The sequence below is a fragment of the Chelonoidis abingdonii genome, chromosome 18, assembly GCF_003597395.2.
Source record: "Chelonoidis abingdonii isolate Lonesome George chromosome 18, CheloAbing_2.0, whole genome shotgun sequence".
Taxonomy (NCBI): Eukaryota; Metazoa; Chordata; order Testudines; family Testudinidae; genus Chelonoidis; species Chelonoidis abingdonii.
In genome coordinates, this window is record NC_133786.1 from 12,083,509 (window position 1) to 12,101,768 (window position 18,260).

Here is an 18,260-nt window from a genome sequence, read left to right on the forward strand (position 1 = left end):
GCATTGTTGTAGTGATATGAGGAATGGCTTGTCTAAGTGTCTGGAAATGAGAGACGGAGCTTCACCTATCTAGAGAGGGGCTGTTCAAAGTTTATTGCCACGGTAGTTGAATTTATCTTTGGCATTGTGGTATCTGCCATTCTGTGTACTGGTACCACAGCAGTGCAACCATCGCTCGCCCCTGCCCTGCACCTTGGGCAGTCATTTATGTCTGTGCAAAATGAACATCCAGTGCTACTCCTTTGACAGGAGTAGTGTTTTACATCTGCTTTCCAGAGGCATCCTTGGCTACAGAAGGTGCAGGGCAGTGCGGAATCTGGCCCAAAAGCTATAAATAGTAAATGGTGGGTTTTGTTTATTTTGGGGGTGGGGGTGCTTTTTTAAATTTATTTCCAGTGATATCTGCTGCATCTGTGTGACTCAAGCCTGAGCTGCTATAAATCAAAAGTCATCACCTTGCAATTTATTTTTGATGGCCTGTGTGAAATGCACCAGAAAGGGCTTCCGCTTAGTTCATTTTGGGCAGGTGTCCACCTTACAATAACGGCCACAACAATTGGCACTCTGCTCCCTCTTCTTGGCAGACTGAGATGAGAGGCCAATGATTTAATGAGGGAGGGAGAATGAACCCCCTTCTTCCCCTCCAGAGTTGGATGGAAGCACATAGGTAGGGGCCAGTTCGGTGAGGCCTGCACTGTTTTTGCTCCGTGGGTAAAGAGAGAGCTCCAGTTTCTGTGGCTATCAATCTGCCACCTTTCTCCAGCACAAATTCATTGCAACAAAAATGAATTGTTTCTAGCAAGCAGGTAAATACAGTGAAGTAGGGAGTGTCACCACAAACACACTGAGGTTATAAGATGGCCAGATAAACATGGCACAGTATGAGAGGAAGGCTAAATACTGTATTGATACTGTGCCCTATGCTTCAGCATTAATGTCTCAGCTTTTCTATTACAGTGCATGAAATGCCCTCCAGGGAAGCCCAGGGGATAGCAGGTGCCATGATGTCTAGGATGTGGAGCAGGTCGCAGGGAATTACAATCAAGTATGGAGATACAGCATCTTGAAAGGAACCACTGGCTTTAGAAGCTGAGCCTTGTGATACATGGGGGAGAGACTGATTTCCCCACCCTTCCCGCCAAGGAAAAAGACATTAAGGAAACTCTCCATGTCAAGTCTCAGTTGCCTGTCCCCTACATGCCATTAATAGCACACAGTACAGGAAATTTACAAGCAATGTGATGCAGATCACTAGGACTCAATTTGTCTGCCTCAGTAGATACATGGTTGAGTCAGCTGTAGCACCATTTGAATCTCTATGGCAAGAAAGTCTAAATGTCTTACAGCTGAAGTCCAGAAGAACAGCACATCTTCTTTCAAGCGTATAACAGAAAGACATGCTCTTAAGAAGCAGTACAATAGGTTAAAACATGTCACCTTATATAAAAATACTTCCAAGGCTCTCCATAATAAAAAAAAATCCACCTACTTACATTGCTTTTCTTGGGTCTCAGTAACCCCAGGCTGTCTCTAGCCAAGGCCACAATCACATTGCTCTTTTCTCCTGCCCAGTGAACGACCATCTGATTGTGAGAATCATTCAGACTGACCTGAAACACAAATGAAATGAATATAAAATTGTTAGCCAGGGCAATGGACATAGAAATACCTAAACAGCCCCCACACAAGTAAATTTGTCTTCCCTAGGAACGTTCAAGGATGGAGAAAAGTCTTTGCAGTAACGATTTAATTCATATAAGACACTGAATATTCAGTGTAACCATGCGGACACTAACACACAGATGTTTGGTTTTAGGACTATGCTCTTGGAGGACTGGACAGCTCAGGAACTGGTGCTTTGTCATAGTGCATGGGTTCTGTAGGTCAGCGGTTCTCAACTGTGGCCACTATGGCTGCATGCGGCTACCAGGGGCTTTTCTTGCAGCCACATCCTCCTAGGCAGTCACTGAGGATGGAGGCAAAGCAGCGGTTCCTCCCTTGGGGCTGCTAGGAGGGGTTGGGCTCTGCCCCTTTTGGAGCGACAGGTGCCAGAGGAGCAGACAGCTGGTGTGAGTTCCCCACCTTCCCAGGGGCCTCAGGCTTCAGGCCTGGGGTGGTGGGTGGCAGGCTCCAGCCACGGGCTGTGACCATGGGGCTTTGGACTGTGGGTTTTGGCTGGGCAGAGGGGAGCTCTGTTTCCCCAGCCTCTGGGCTCACCACTGCTGGCCCCTGCTGCTGCCTCCAGCATCTCACCCTTGGCTGCCCGCTGTCTCCCTACCCACCTCCCCATCGAGGGCTTAATTTGTCCCCCAGTTGGCCAGGGCTGAAAGAGTCTGCTGTGAAAAGTGGTATGTGTATGTTTGTAAATATCACTCATCACAGCCTCAGAGCTAGATAACAAGTCTGCTGCTTTGAAAAGTGATATTAACAAATATACAAATATCACTTTTCACAGGAGCAGACTTACTAGCTGGAAGTCTAAAAAAAAAGGGGGGGGGGGGCAAAAATAAAAAACCAACAAAAAAGACAAGAACATGCAAAACACTTCGTGTTTCTTTTCTGTTTAGGTCCAGTAAAGAATCAAGACAACTGTACATTATTATGATTATTGAGAATGCAAATAAAAACCCTACATAAATAAATTACTATGATTTGGACTTGTATATGTGCATATTTATTTGTTTTTCCTACACTTATTATTTTAGGGGAAACTGTCATAGTGGCCCCCAGCAAGCTTTGGTGGCTGAACTGTGAGGCCACCAAAAATGTGTGGCGAGAACCACTGCACTAGGTTTCCTGTTCATATTCAGATCCAGTTAGTGGGGACTGGGAGTTGTAATTCTCAGCCAGTTATATGGATGTCTCTGACAAATGAGTCTGCAGGTGCCCTTCTACGGCTGTAGTACACACCACAAAATAATGCCTTCATAGCTGGTCCCCCTCAAAGGACTGAGGCCCCAAAGCACATGTCTAGCTTTAAGCACATGGGCAGTTCCATTGATTTCAAGGGCACCATTCAGGTACTTAAGTGCTTTGCAAGATCAGGGTCTTAATGAGCTGGGATGACTTGAGCCATCCTCTTCCTTGTGCTGGAGGGTCTTCAATGGGCAGAGGTGAAGCAAATTAACAAGGACTGGGAAGCTTGCCCCACTGCTATCTGTTCTATAGATAACAAGATTCAGTCAGCAGGGTTGTGTGTACAGTGCCTCTCTCTTCAGCACTAATATACATGCTATTTTTTGTTAAAGGAAAACAGTTCCTTAGAACAATGCACACACTCCATGAGTTCCTAAACCAAGCATAAAGGAAAAAGCCAAGAGTACTTTGTATCTAAAAGCCAGTACAGGTTGCTTTGAGCCTGACCCAGACCCACCCGATTCCTTCTATTCAATTGTGTAGCTCAGCCCTATTCTGCTGCTGCTGCTCCCCAGAAGGCCATGTATAAAAGTTGGCCTACCGCAATTATATCAGAGGGATGCCAGCAATTGTACCCAGGGTTTTCCTGATGCCAATGAAAGGGGAGAGAGTGACAAATACACATGCTGCCATTCAACTACAAAGCATACTTTGAAGGTGGGGGATAGCTCAGTAGTTTAAGCATTGGCCTACTAAACTGAGGGTTATGAGTTCAACCCTTAAGGGGGCAATTTAGGGAGAGGGGGCAAAAAAAGTTGGGGATTGGTCCTGCTTTAAGGAGGAGGTTGGACTAGATGACCTGCTGAGGTCCCTTCCAACCCTGATATTCTATGATTCTAAACTAAAAACCCATTTTCACAGCAAAGCCCTCCTGTAAAACTGATCCCTCTGTCATTACCTTCAACCAGCACCACCCAAAGCAAGTAATTCCTCACCACCCTGCTGAGCTGGGGCCCTTAAGGACTATTTCTAGCCATGGATGTTAGCACTGAGATTATTAATGGCCCTCCAGTTCACAGATACTGGGACCATCTTGTAAGCCACAGAACTTCCCCCCAGGTAATTCTTAGCACAGCTCTTTAGCAAAACATCCAATCGGCAATTAAACATTGTCTGTGATGGAGAATCCAACATGACCCTTGGTAAAATCATTCCAACATTTAATTACTCTCACCATTAAAAATTTACACCTTGCTGCAGTAATTTGTATAGTAATAGGCCCCAGTCCGGCAAGCATAGGCCTAGTGGATGACACCGAGGCTCAACGTTTAAGTGCTGTGTTGAACTGCAACCCTAATAACCCACGCTTTAGCTGAAATAAGCGTGGCCAGAGGGCAGTTTAATCTACTTTAACTAAACTGGTACATGTTTTGCGTGTAGACAAGGCCTCAGATTGATTGAAGGGGCCTAGTTACTCACCTTGTGCAGTCATTTACAAGTGTAGCAGTGTAGTGAGTGTGAATAGCTACTATTCAAATTTGTATTTTACTTCCATTCTGCACCAGTGCATGGTCATAGGAGCTGCAGGGCACTAGAGAAGTAGGCCCACAGACTCAGGGACTTGGGGGCACTATAAAAACCATGCAGGGCCAAATCAGCAAGCCTTCCTCCCACTCTTCACTATGGGACAGCGCTCCCTGTCCACCACAGGACTCCAGCCTGTGTTAAGGATTTTGGAGAATCTTCTAGCAACTGGAAAATAAGCCTTTAAAACACAAAGCCATTATCCTGAGAGCTCCGCTGGGAAAAAAGAATGAAATAAAAACTCCACTTATGTAACAGCCTACATGCAAGAAAAGAAAAATGAAAATGTTCCTATGACCTGGCAGCAGCAGCCCATGGGGGTCACGTGACCAACTCCCTGGTGTACCCTCGCTGAGTCACTGCCTGTCAGTAGGAGAAACCCCGATACAGGCGAGTTGAGCGAAAGCAACGTGCCAAGAAATGCTGAGGAGATGTAGGTCAGCAAACAGCATCAGCGACAAATAAAGCAAGCACCAGCCTCGCACAGTTTCTAATGAATAAACGAGCTGGGGGGTGGTCTAGTGCACGAGGGGTGGGGGGGCTCAGAATTTGTGAGGGCTAATCCCAGCTGTGTCAATGACGCAATGCTCCGTGCCTCAGTTTCCCCCACGCTATACAAGGAACGTAATAATAACTAGCTCACAGGGGCGCTATATAGATTAATATTTGTACAGGGCTATCAACAACAATAGGCCCAATTCAGCCACACTGATTTACATCAACTATTCTCTCATTCCATGACTAGCACCAACAAGGCAAGTGTGAGGGACTACGGCGCACGCACCAAGATGGCAAAAGGCAGGCACTAGACAATTCTAGCAGCACACCTCTCAATCTCCCAAAGCCCAACTATGTGGAAGAGACCCAAAATGAGGGGACACACCAAAAAAAAACCTAAGATTGCCAGAAACCTGAAATGCAGGCTTTCCTCCTATAGCATAATTAGCTTTCTATGGACCCTTAGTTCCATGCTGCTTTATTTACCATCGCAATAATTTTCAGCAGCAAAAGTCAGGGTACAGCAAATCTGAAATGCACAATATTCCATGGGATGAGGAACATCTGGGAGGAGCCGTGAGGGGTTGTTTTTTTTTGCTACTAAATTATGCCAAGTTCAAAAGTTGAGCTCTCATGCACCCCCACCCCACCCCCGCAAGGTTCTCAAGTGTTTGGATCACAGGTTTTGCTCTAGCCTGCTATGAATCCCAAAAGCCCCCTCCACACTTGGCCGCTATGGAAAACTTTTCGGATTAAACAAAGTACACCACCACCCATCACTGTAGTATCAGGGCACCTGCCACCTAAAATCAACCACACCTATTCAAGTCCCTAGTGAATTTCAGACACTGCTCCCTTTTTAGGGTCACAACTCTGCCTGGGGCTAGAGTAGTTTGATTTTCTGTTTGGGGGACAGATTTTCTTTTTTAATTGGTTGTTGGAAGGGCTTGTGGGGGAGGGGGCATGGTATCAATGGTGTCATTCTTAAGCCTTTTCTGAAGAGGACAGTTTTGCAGCCCTTCCTAAAAACAGTCAGATTCTGGATGCACCTGATCTCCTCTGGGAGTGTGTTCCCTACCTGGAGCCCCTCCACTGAAAATGTTCTGGCCCCAGCTTCATTCCCCTTGATCATATTTACAGTTGCATTTTCTGTTGCCTTTTCTTTATACTGGCGAAAATTTGCATGAAGACAGGACTGTGACAGGATGTACCACAGCTTGTGGGTGCAACACGTCACCCTGCTGTACACACAGGAATAAACCTCCTTGGTTTTTTTCAAATGATTCTAGGTCATACACCCTGCCCACAACACCTATGTGAGTTAGGTGCCTAAATACCTTAGGCTCTAGAGATGGAGGATGGGAGGAGGACTGTGTTGGGGGGGGAATAAGACAGCTGAGTTTTATTACTAACATCAGCCAATCAGCCCCAGGTGACCCTATTAACCTTAACTCTATTAACCTTACAGGTGAGTCTATATAGAGGCTAAACTGCCACTTAGCAAAGTGTCTCCAAGAAAGTCCATGCAGCTGAGAAGGATAGTAAGAGTTTTAGGGGGTTAGTTAGCATGTTGGCTCCTTGAGCTATTAAGTAGGGAATCTAGCAAAAGGGCTTTTCCTTTTTTTACTCCCAAGTTTCCTGTGAGTTTTCTGTGTAGCACTGACCCAGGATTAGGAGGTCTTTCTGCCTCTGCTTTTATTATTCCAAATCCTCCATGGAGAGACTCCAGTCTGTTGCTGTACAGTCTTATGATCCTGAGAAACAGAGGTACTAGGAACTGAATAGCTGTGGGGATTAGTAATGGGACTTTGAACCTTATTTCTTTGGTTTGCTGGTCTGAGTCATGCCCCAGATGGGTAATAACTGATGCTTATCACCTGACTGTTTTATGTAAAGTGAACTGAAAAGGAAGGTTTATGTTACCCCAGAACCTAACACTCTAACTCTCCTGGCCCCTGGGTGCCTCCTTTAAAAACCTTTTAAATGTTGGCAACTCCCCACATGCCAGAGTGCAAATTGCTCTGCTTAATTGGGGAAATCTCCCCAGGAACTGATTTAGCCTAATGAGAGGGAATGGCAAAGTCTGCTGTTTAATCAAGACAGTATTTGCATCAATTCCACTTAATGGATGTGTTTTGGTATTGGCCAAGTGATTAAGTACGTATGAAATCTGCATGAAATTCTAATTGTTGTCCCTCTAATACAGAAGCTACTGAGAAGTTCAGAAGGGAAAAATCAAGTCAAAATGCAGTGAAAATTTTCCTGTATTTGTAGTTCAGCATTTTGCTACTAGGTCTCTTCCAACCTTTTTTCTTTCTTTCTTTTTTTTTTCTCTCTGTTTAAGTGTTTCCTCTTTACTGGCAAGGCTGCTTAGCTGAAGCAACAAGATGTCCACCCCAGCAGCTCCACCTACAAGCACTGTCCTATGCAGATTTACAAACAGGTAATTGCAAATGCAGATCAACAGAATAGCCTGGGGAAACAGCCACTGGGCATCTTACTGCTCTTGCATTTTGTTTCCTTCTGTGAAAGAGGTAATATTCTCTACATTTCCAGTGCAGCCTCTGGCATCCAGCATCCTAATGCAGATATCTCCTTAGATGAGTAAAGCCAGATTTTGATCTATTTAGCTTGCCCTGTAGAATGGCTCAGCGATGGGAAGAAGGTTTTCAGTGATTCAAGCCTTTATATTTGTTAATGAATTTTAGTGCTGTCAACAACTACAAAAACACTGCTGTTTAAACACATTTTATATGCTTATAAGTTAATACCAGACTGTGAAGCTGTTGTGAGGCCTGCTCTGTGCACACAGTTGTACCTATCTACTAAAATGTCATTTTTACATCAATGTTAAATGGGTGCAATTTTGTATGAGTGCTGGGCAGCCTGAACCAGTGTGTCCAGTCAGTACTAGTCTAACAGAACAAGTGCAGTTCTGAAATTGATGCCTTTAACGTAGTTTGAGGGCAGGTGTCCCAACCACAGCTACCACTGACTGGCCCCTTTGCTAAGGATCTCAGCAGCAGGACTCAATAGCTTGTGCCCCCTCCTAATGCTATAGAGAGTTTCTCCAGGCCATGTCTGAGACAGTAACTCAATTTAAAAGAATTACAAACCATCAAACATAAGAATACTTAAACACACAAATGTAATGGCCAAATACCTGCCATTAAAGTTATTCTTAATGGGCCAATCAGCTAAATCTGCATCAGTGAATTCATTCTGCTATGAATCAGCAAACAGCATAGCCCCAAACCCCACCTCCCTCCCCCAGGCAACTTTATTAATGAAAATTCTGAGAGAAAGGCCCATGGAGGTTGTTGCTATGCATATCAGAAAACTGGCATTCCACAAAAGCATGTCTAAGTATTTGATCATCTTCTCCCTTCCTTGTATGTAGCTCTTCTAAACTGCGGAATTTAAATAAATGTTGTTACTCCTAGACTTCAAAACAATGCAACAAAAACTGTCATTCAAAAAGCTGACAGCTGCTTACATTCAAGTTAAAGGGATACCATCACCTAAAATCATTGGTGTGAAGTAGTGTCTCAGATTTAAAAAAAAAAAATTTGTTTATTTACTTAAGTTCTTTGGCAATACTCTGTAGAGTTCTCTCCTTGTTTATCATCTTGGTGGACCTTTGATAGGTCAACAGCAGGCGAGAAACATGCAAAAGCACACTGTGGTTTTAGGTGGGGCAAGTGCAATATCTGAAACTGACTAGACTTCCAGCTGTCAACTGACAAGATTTTTATGTCCCTTTAAAAATACTCTCAACATGGTAAAGGAATATTCACTCTATTATACTCCTCCTCAAATATTTAAGCGGTTACCCAAGATATCTCAAACTTGACTGGTGAATCCCAAGAGAAAACTCTGCAGGAAACAAGTTAATGCTTTAAAAAGTGAAGTTCTCATAACTAAAAACAGCCTTTTGAAAATGTTGTGCAATTTCCCTGTGTGCTCCTCTGTAATGGGTCAGGAGTGAAACTATGCTATGCTAGGCATTGACAAAAGCAATGGGGCTTTAAGGCAAGGCCATCCTAATCCTCTTCTTGTTTTTAAATGCAAGTCATGCATTAAGTCTGGTAGGTAAATATCACACCCCCTCTTCCTACTGTTCACTCCTGAGAGTTCTGCAGCACCTTGGCACAGTGGATGAATTAAGATATAGTGAGAACTACAATGTAGTCTCCATGCTAGTTCCTGTGCATGTCACATTCCTCATCACCTCCATCACTGTACCTTCTGCTTTGCTTCCAAGCATATGTTTCTATCGCTGCTAGTGTGCATCACTTCCTGTGGCACTTGGGTTGAAAACACTAGTGCCTGAATATGAAGCATAGATGATTCATTTCAAAGAAGTGTCAAGCTAGCCAAATCCTTTTACAGAGAAGTCACTTGTTTTCTCTTTGCTCCTAAAGTCTCTGCTGTCAAGAAATCTTCCCTACCAACCCTTTTTTAAGGTGTGTGTACATCTGAAACATTGGGCTTTTACAAAGGTTAGGATAATCTGGGTTCCCAGCTCAGCAGATGGGAGCAGCAGCTTATTGGGAGCTCAGCTCTCCCGAATTGAAGCAATGCTCCTGGGGCCTGCAGTTACTCAGCAAGAGTCTCCAGGAGCAGAAAGGGAGTTGGTGCAATCCCAGGGAACATAACTGGGCTTCAGTTATAGGAGCAGGGAAAGTTAAGGTTCTGCTGATGTCAGTGTATTCTAGATATGGCTCCATGAAAAGTATTAGATGTAACAGCCACCACACTAGGGGGCTGTGACGGCTCTGTTGTTAGGATTGTAGCTCAATGTTACACTAAGTGTTCTGGCTGAAGGACACAGAGTCAAACTGTGCAGCTGGATTAACGCCACTGATTGCACCAGCATTACTGCTGACTTACCCCAATATAAATAAGAGCAGAATTTGCCCAAATGCCAGGCAAACGATAGACACTGAAACCTGCTGTTGCATAACAAAAATACAATGAAACCTTGAATACTTCTCCCCACCTGCTTTAACTGGATCAGTAGAAACACTGTGACCAAACACTGTTCCCAAGTAAATATCTCGCCTGCCAAGTTTTAGCATGAAGCAAGCATCAGAGGCAGAGATAAGGCCACCTCTTCCCACCAAAATCCTACTGATGAGGACAGAATGTAAATGCAGACTGTTAAGAGCACCGGCTGCAATGGTATGGTCAGGTTCATAAGAGGCAGTGTTGCCCAGGGGATAGTTCTATGGACTAGGACTCAATAGACTTGAATTGCAGTCCTGTCTTTGCCCCTGGTCCCCTGAGTGCTATTTACCCCATTTATTATTTTCCCTTTTGCACAATACTGAAATCAGGGATCACATCATGAAGTTAATAGGCAGCAAGTTTAAAACAAGAAGTATTTCTTCACACAACGCACAATTAACCTGTGGAAATTGTTGCCATGGGATGTTGAGGGCCAAAAGTGTAAATGGATTAAAAAAAGTACTAGATAAGCTCATGGAGGATAGGTCCATCAATGGCTATTAGCCAAGATGGTCAGGGACATAATCCCATGCTCGGGGTGACCCTAAACGGCCAGGAGGGGAAGATAGGGATAGATCTCTGCAGAACTGCCCTGTTCTGTCCACTCCCTGTGAAGCTTTGGTACTGGTTGCTGTCAGAGACAGGATACTGGGCTAGATGGCCCACGGGTCTGACCCAGAGTGCTCGTTCTTATGTGCCCTTGTGTAAATCACTTCAATTCTTTGTGCCTTTATTGCACCATCTGTAGGCAGGATGTGGGGGATGATAATGGACACTTTTGTTAACTGATTTTTATCAGCTGGGTACTACTATGATTTTTGGGAATGAATGGGAGAAAAAGGGAGCTTTTGGCTGATTTTTCTGTATTGCTACAAGTAAGCTTGTCTGAACCATACAAAAGTTACTTCGACAATCCATGCAGACTGGCGAGCTAATGCTCGAGAGTTGTTAAATTATCATTTGTACTAGACTGCAACAAACACAGAGCACAGAAGCTGGACACTAGAAGGTTAAACTCTGTTCTTGGAAGGACCATAATTGATGTGCTGGCAAATTAGGTCAAAATTAAGTATGGTTCATTTCAAATGTAGTGAAATTGATTTCTGCAGTCACAGAGTTAGATGGAATTTTCCCTGCCAAGCAGATTTCTATACTCTTCAAAAATAGAATGTTCTCTGCCCACATCACCCAATCTCCTCACAATCAGATCGCTTCCCAGAAAAGATTTGTTCCCACAGCTGCTGGGCTATTTTCCCCCCCTAAACAAATTAACAAAATGTAATCTGGCAATCCTCAAATGGGATCAAGTTGAAAACAAAACAAAATACAGAAAAGCAGACTGAGCACGGTGTACCAGCCTGGGACTCCTAAAACCTAACCCAAGCTCTCCAGCTGAATTGTGGCATGGCCTTCAAGTTACTTTACCTCTGTTCCACCGCCCCCCCTTGTAAAAACAGGGATAAAAAGTATCAATCTGATCTTTCTGACAGTTCTTTGCAATGGGCAAGGGTGCTATACAACCCAGCTAAAAGTACTCTTTAAAAAGCCAGCTGGATTTTTTTTGGATGTGGGGTGCAAGGGGGCTCGAATGGCTTCTCTCACCTGCCTTTGCAAACTAGCACCTTTAAGCCCCAGATTTAGTTTTTGTAGGAAGCAGTAGGGCTCAGTGCACTAGGAATTATGCAAACACAAGGAAGAGACAGTCCCCCAAAGAACATGCAGTAAGAGGAAAGGTTACTGAGACGACAGGTCTATCTTTTAACGTAAATGCTAATGGGCTTTGCAAACCCCTTTGGGGCCGATGCTCCATGCATAGCCCTGGAGTGGGAATACAGGCAGCTGCTGTTGGCAGAGTGAAGAGGTTTGGAGCACTAACACATGGGATGTAGTAAGGTCGTCTTTAAGGAGCAGAATTACACAGGGCCTTGACACCAATAGCAAGAGTCTGGACTTAATGTGGTGGAGAAAGCCAGTGGTTGGTTTCCAAAGGGGTTTAACGTGGGGTGGGTGAGGAAGATAGATACTTTTAACTGCTCTATTTTGACTGAACTGGAGTGGGGAGGATGGCATGAGTGTCAGAAGCCAGTGCGGAGGAGACTGCAAAAACGGAGGCAGGAGATGAGGTCTGTGTGTGAACCAAGGGTCAAATCTTTACACACAGCTTCACCACTTTAAACTAGGAGCAAGGCCGTAGAAATTCCACTAGATAACATGCCCATTTCCTTCGTTTCCATCAGAGTTGGGAGACCGCCATTGAGATCTCACTTGTGCTGGTTCATCGGTTCTTCTTCCAAGCTGGCTACAGCAAGAAGCGGATTCAGATACTGACTTCCATGGTGGTGGAGGAAAGCTAGTCCAGAGAAGAGGTAAGCAATGACAGTGGGGATCTCCCTGTTCTCCCGCCTGCACACACAATAATACACAGTAGGAACTGAATTCCTCTTCGCTTCAGAGGAATGTCCTGGGGTGTCCTGGGAAGTTTATTTCAGATGGCTGGAATGTGCTCTGGATGCCAACAGAGATCTGGGACAACTGTGAATGGCTCTCTCAGGATTTTCTGGGTGTAGGGGTGCTATAGATTTAAGGAAGCAAAAGTTAAAAGTGCTGGAATTGTTAGGAAAGGAGCAGCTGTGGGCAAGTTAACAACTAATGTCTTGAGTCCAACCACTTGATGATGCCTTCAGCAGGGAAGAGGCTATCCACAGGCACCTAAGTAGCTGCTGCACCACCAGCAGTGCAGGCGTAGAAAGAGCAGTCTTCAGACCTGTAGGCAGGGCTTGCCAGGTTGCATGGAGCTCTGAGTGGAACCCAGGGTTGCGCTGTGTTGATTCGTCTCAACTGCGCCTGTGAGCAAAAACCACTCTTATCTTGAAACTGAGTCTCCTGAGACTAGCGCTAACACAGTGGCTAATGCCTTAGAATAAGCAAGAGACAGATGGCAAAAAGGGGGGGCAAAGGGAAGACATAAGCCCCCCATAATCTGACTTGGAGCACGGCACTGTTTAATATGTCATACGTCTCAGACGCAGGGCCTGACTTCCAGATATGCTGACCACCTGCCACTCCCATTGAGTTAAGCTAGGGTGACCAGATAGTAAATGTGAAAAATCAAGACAGGATGTGGGGGGTAACAGGTGACCTATATAAGCAAAAGCACCAAATATCGGGACTGTCCCTATAAAAATGGGACATCTGGTCACCCTAAGTAAAGCTCAAGTTATGGGTGCCAGTGCTTCTGCAAACTGGCTACTGGAAACTATGCAGGGAACTGTTGCTTATTGCTGTGGGAAGGAAAAGGAACCTCAAAACTCTTAAGCTTGCACATTAAGCCAAGTGACAGCCGAAAGGAAAAGGGCAGCAAGGACAGGAAACAATCTTGTGGGCTCCCTGGAGCACCTAGCGCTAGGTAAGCTATATCTTGGTCTCATAGAGCCCCCAATGTTAGGTCTTTCCTTTCCTGTCTCTGGCTCCCTGATCCGCAGACACACAACTAGGAGCCAGGGACGCTACAAACCCTTAACTGCAGCATTTCCGGTGAGGTAGGAAGTACTGACCCCTAGTTGCAGATGGGGAAAACCAAAGGATTAGCAATTTGTCCAAGATTAGGTTTGTAAAGATCCCTAAACTGCGGAGAAGTGCTTAGCATTGCATTTTTGTTAGGTTTCTCTACCTCCTATTTGGAGAGGGTTGAGAGGGGAGGGGAGGGGGACACGCAGAGCTGGACTTTTTGTTTCTCCAATAAGATGGGAATGAGAGCTGATATGACCAATAGCAAAGGCCCCACATCATGTGTCTGTCACATTGGGCTTTTAGTCAACGTATTCCCCCAAGAATCACACTGCCCATCTGCTTTTGTTCAAGTCAAAAGGAACCAATGGACAAGCAAACTCTTAGCAAGACCTTATTGCTGGATGGGGCCTGCATGAGATTTTGCCAGATATGCAGCTGTCAGAAGGTACTATGAATAGAGGACAGAAGCTGGGCAGTAGGTTTGTCTTGCTTACTGTAGCATTTTTGGACTGATCAATCCAAAGTCCTCCAACTCAACTGGAGGCTAAAGTTGATGCTCACCCTTTTTAAAATTGCCCTTCTGTCTGAATTTTTTCCTGCTGTTGTTACGAGAAACACCTGGGACTAAAGGAGAAGTATTCCTTTAAGTTGGTGCATTTAACAGTATTTCAGGGGTAGACAGTTATACAGTGTCCCTTGCCTAATCACTAAATGAGTTTCCCTCTGTTTGGGTAAATAACAGGGAGCAGAACGCTTTAAAAAAGATTGTCCTGGCAACTTCTTTCTGAAGCGAAGTTTCAAGCTGACGTTCTCCCTTTGATATCTGGAACCTGGGCCTTCAATTTCTAACAGTCTGTTCTGCGGTAGCAGAAGGACAAGAGGTTAAAACCCAAGCCTCAAATTGTGTATCATGCTGTTAGCAAGAGTGACTCAGTTCTCTGCAGAAAGTGCTCTTTGAAAATTAAAGGCAACAAGAAAAGGCCAAATAAAGTGGAACTCTGATGTTTAACTCCTCCTGCTTCCGATTTGTCCTGGTCTGGCTGGTACTGGAATTACTGTGGTGGGTTTTACTCCATCTCTGACATTGCAGACTGCTGCCAAAACTTTCCACCTGAGCTGCTCAGGAGGTTGACTGAAAGCCACTGGAGCCTGAGTGGGAACTGACAGAACAGCAGTACCAAAAGCAACAGTGTCAGGTTCTCCCAAAATTCCCTCATTATGCTCTCTTAATTCAGTAAACGTCAGGGAAGCCAACAAGCATTGTTTCAGATGTGTAGGAACTGCTCTTTTCAGTGCAATGAAACCAGACGTTTGGAGAAATGACCTCAGAGTGGCCTTTCCCCAACCTGCTCTTTTCCTGCTTCTACATTAAAGCAGCTTTTACTGCACCAGAGTCTATATCCCCTATTTCAAATGGGATGGATCAGTAGCTCCCATTCCACATCTTGCTTCTTTGCTGGATTCTCCCTTCAGAATATCAGCAAAAAAATCTGTAAGATGGGATGATCTGAAATGGCATTTAGTGCCAGATGGTGTGGGAAAACAAGACTTTTATATGGCAAAACCCAGACCCAAGCATGAAGCAATCCATTGCTCAATGATGGCTAGTTACACTTCCCCTGAGAAGCCTATTTAGCTAACGCAGGGTTCAGAACCAAGTCGATGAAAAGGACATAGTTTGAATAACTTAATGGAGGGAGGCCGACACTTCTGTAAATTGGACAAGCTGCTATGTTAGAGCCAGGGCTGCCTCTAGTAGGCACCAAGCAAGCTGCATTGCAACACTCCTTTCCTGTCCCTACTTAAAGTGACCCCCTGCAATTCTCAAAGGGTTTCCGCGATCTGTTGCCAATGCAGTGAAACTTGTTCAGTATCAAAACTGGAGAAAGGAGACTCAGTGAAACACTTCCACTTTCTGATCTCCCCACAGATCTTTCCCAACACTATATTCAGAAACAAGCCTGCCCTCCCTCCCTGGCATTGATGGAAGGCAGATCCTCAATGGGTTGTATGGTGGCTTCTGAAAAACTCATATAAAATGCAGCTTTAGGATGAAATTTCTTTTATGGCAGAAGGATGGGATGATAAGTGAAGTACTAACTGCAAATCATCCACATAATACAGAGTGCAGCTAAAATGTATGTTCAGTCTGAATAAAATGCCTCTATCCCACCAAGATGTGCATTTATAGTTACATAGGCAAAGTGTGTGATTTCCCATGAAATCCTCTTTTCCCTTAGTTGTTCCCAGAGAAGGGACCTACCTTGTTCTAGGGAGATCATTCTGTAGGGGATGCTACCCTCTTTTAGAGAGGCATGGTCTTGTGTATTTATCTGTTGCTAATATTTAGATGACTAAAATCGAAAGGTTCTCTTTCAAGTTCTGCTGCTACATGTGACTAAAGCAGTCTCTAGTCAACTGCACTTTGTGCCAGCGAAAAGAGTTGGAGTGTTGTAGGCTACAAGCTGCAAGGGGAGTAATGTTTGTGTCCAAAATCTGTCATAAATTTCTCAAAATTATCATTTCAGGACACCTACTAGGCTGAGTAACTTTCAGCACCCAAACTTTCAGCCTACAGCTGCCTGCTCATGTCCAGTCTACAGGAAAAGGCCACCTACACCTTTTTCCTCAAGGTAAAAGGTGTATGTTTAATATACAAAATAGGATTGGACATAATTTTAGCAGGAGTGGAAGTCACTTGCACCGCAGTGTATCACAACAGAGCCTGTGCAGTTGATTTCAAACTACTTACAATTTTTAGGCTGAAATTTGATTTTTTTTTAATTGATTTGTTTACATGTGGGTAATGTAATGTCACCTGGGCAATGTAATGTCGCCTTGACATTGTCAGTACCACAAACCTACCTCGGATCTCTCTGAATTTATCCACCAAGCCTATTGTTTTATTAGCAACATTGTAGAGGTTAAGAAGCTCCTCAAGACGAAGTTTGATTTCTTGATGAGACACACTAACTGAAGAAGCCACCTGCACTATTTCTGATGGTTTACAAGATAACCTAACCTCTATATAGCAGCAGATAATTTACCCTTCCAGTTGCAGCACCCCGGGCTGCCCCCAAGTAAAACGGTTCAGAGTTGCAGTGTAAATTATTTGATAAGGAGGTGCATGCAGCAGGCTGATTTTAATGAGTCAATTCTAAGCAGAACGGTGTTTACTCCCTTGCAGTGGAATGATGCAATGATCCCTTCTGCTTAGTTTGGTTTTAGCGACCAAATATTAAAATAAACACTTCTGCGTTCTCCAAGCAGGGAGCAATGAATCACGTCACTAGGCTCTAACGGGACCTATCCGTGACCCGGGCTACCTTTCCTGACAAAATGGGTGGAGAACCCCGGGAAGGTGCACGGAGCTTCTGGTGCTTTGGGCGGTTGAAGAGATGAAAGAGCACAAATATTTAGAATGAGTCCGTGCCGCCGGGGGCAGGGGCGGATTACTGCATGCACTGCTTTCAATAACCCCCTAAATAAGGAACACACTGCACAGAACCACAGCGTTCCTAGCAGTCCCTTTGCAATGGAGGGGAAATGTGATGCAAGGAATCAGTGCCACTGGGAGCTGGGGGGGCAAGGCATGCACACAACAACATGCCCCTAATTGCAAACGATGCTCCCTTTTCACAATGGGGGGGGGCGTTCTGTGGCAGGGAACACTTGCAATCTGGGGTCCGGCGAGGGCACCACTGCAAAGCAAACGTGCAGCTAGGGAGTCGGGGGTTACCAAGCTACTCACCTGTCCATACACCTTAATGGGCTCTTGCTGCTGCTGCTCCGCAGCGCTCCTCTTCCTCCGCGGCTGGAGCCTCTCGCTTGCCCTGCCCGTCCCTCTGTCACCCAGGCTCAGCGCTTCTCCTTGGAGCAGCGCGAAGCCCCGGTCCTGAGGCCGGGGTGCAGCCCCCCCGTGCAGAACCAGGGTGCTGGCGGCGGCGGCAGCCGGATAAGGGCTCCATGCAAGCAGCAGCAGGGCTACCAGGCAGGGTAGTCTCAGCTCCCCACAGCTGCTCCCTGTCGCCATGTTCCTCCTCCTCCCGGGTGCTGGTGGGGCTGCTGCAAAGGGGGGCGCCGCCGCCAGGAGAGAATGTGCAATAGGAAGGGGGCGGCGGGAGGGAGCAACAGCGACGGCTGCCTGAGCGCTGCTGCCGCCGGGCTGGCGCGAGCCGCTCCCGGGGTCTGCACGCGCTGCTCCGGGTGCTGCGCGGTGCCCCTTGCACCGTGCGTGTGGCAGTGAAGCGGGGGAGGGGAGCGCCGCCCGAGCTTGCTGGCACCGGCAGCGTGGGTGCAACTTGCAAGTCACGTGTATTACCCACACTCTCTCTTTAAGCTTCTTTGCTTCCCCTCTTGACCCAGAGGAAGTAGGGCAGCCCCAGAAGCAAATGCCCTTTTCGCTCTCCCCCTCCCTCCCCCGAAATCCTAGCTACGATCCTCCTGAAGATTTTCCAAATCTTTTTTTAAGGCATGGGCTGGAACGGGTAGTGTGTTGGTTTAACACGGCGGTGAGGCCGCAATGTCTGCATGAGGGGCGGGGGGCGGGGCATGAAGCATGCGTCCCATGTGCACCCCAAACTCTGGTGCATTTGAAAAGCGGTCTGGATGCAGATGGAACATAACATCTGGGCCTTTCTGTCTCAGGGTTTTATACTGCCACCTAGCACTGTAGTGTCTGAGTGCACTTTCAAAAGTAACCTCTGTGTTTGCACTAGTGCAAGCTTTTTGCGTTTGTGAGGTGGTAATTATCTAAATACAGTTATTTTATATAGCCTCCAAAAGCATGCAAGGTGCTTTAC

General features: G+C 45.6%; 1 protein-coding gene across 4 annotated transcripts in view; it reads right to left on the bottom strand.

Moving 5' to 3' along the window:
* SORL1 (sortilin related receptor 1) overlaps positions 1–17,693 on the bottom strand; it is a 100,284-nt gene extending 82,591 nt beyond the window's left edge. For 2 of the 4 annotated variants that reach the window (XM_032802326.2, XM_075073604.1), the window contains exons 1-2: positions 17,210–17,571; positions 1,494–1,610 (exon numbers count right to left, since the gene is read on the bottom strand). In XM_032802326.2, coding sequence (XP_032658217.1) covers positions 1,494–1,610; positions 17,210–17,491 — 399 coding nt within the window. In that variant the 5' untranslated portion in view covers positions 17,492–17,571. Of the gene's footprint in view, positions 1–1,493; positions 1,611–17,209 lie in introns of all 4 variants that reach the window. The other 2 variants (XM_032802328.2, XM_075073605.1) reach the window with 2 other exon arrangements.
* Positions 17,694–18,260: the final 567 nt, after the last annotated feature.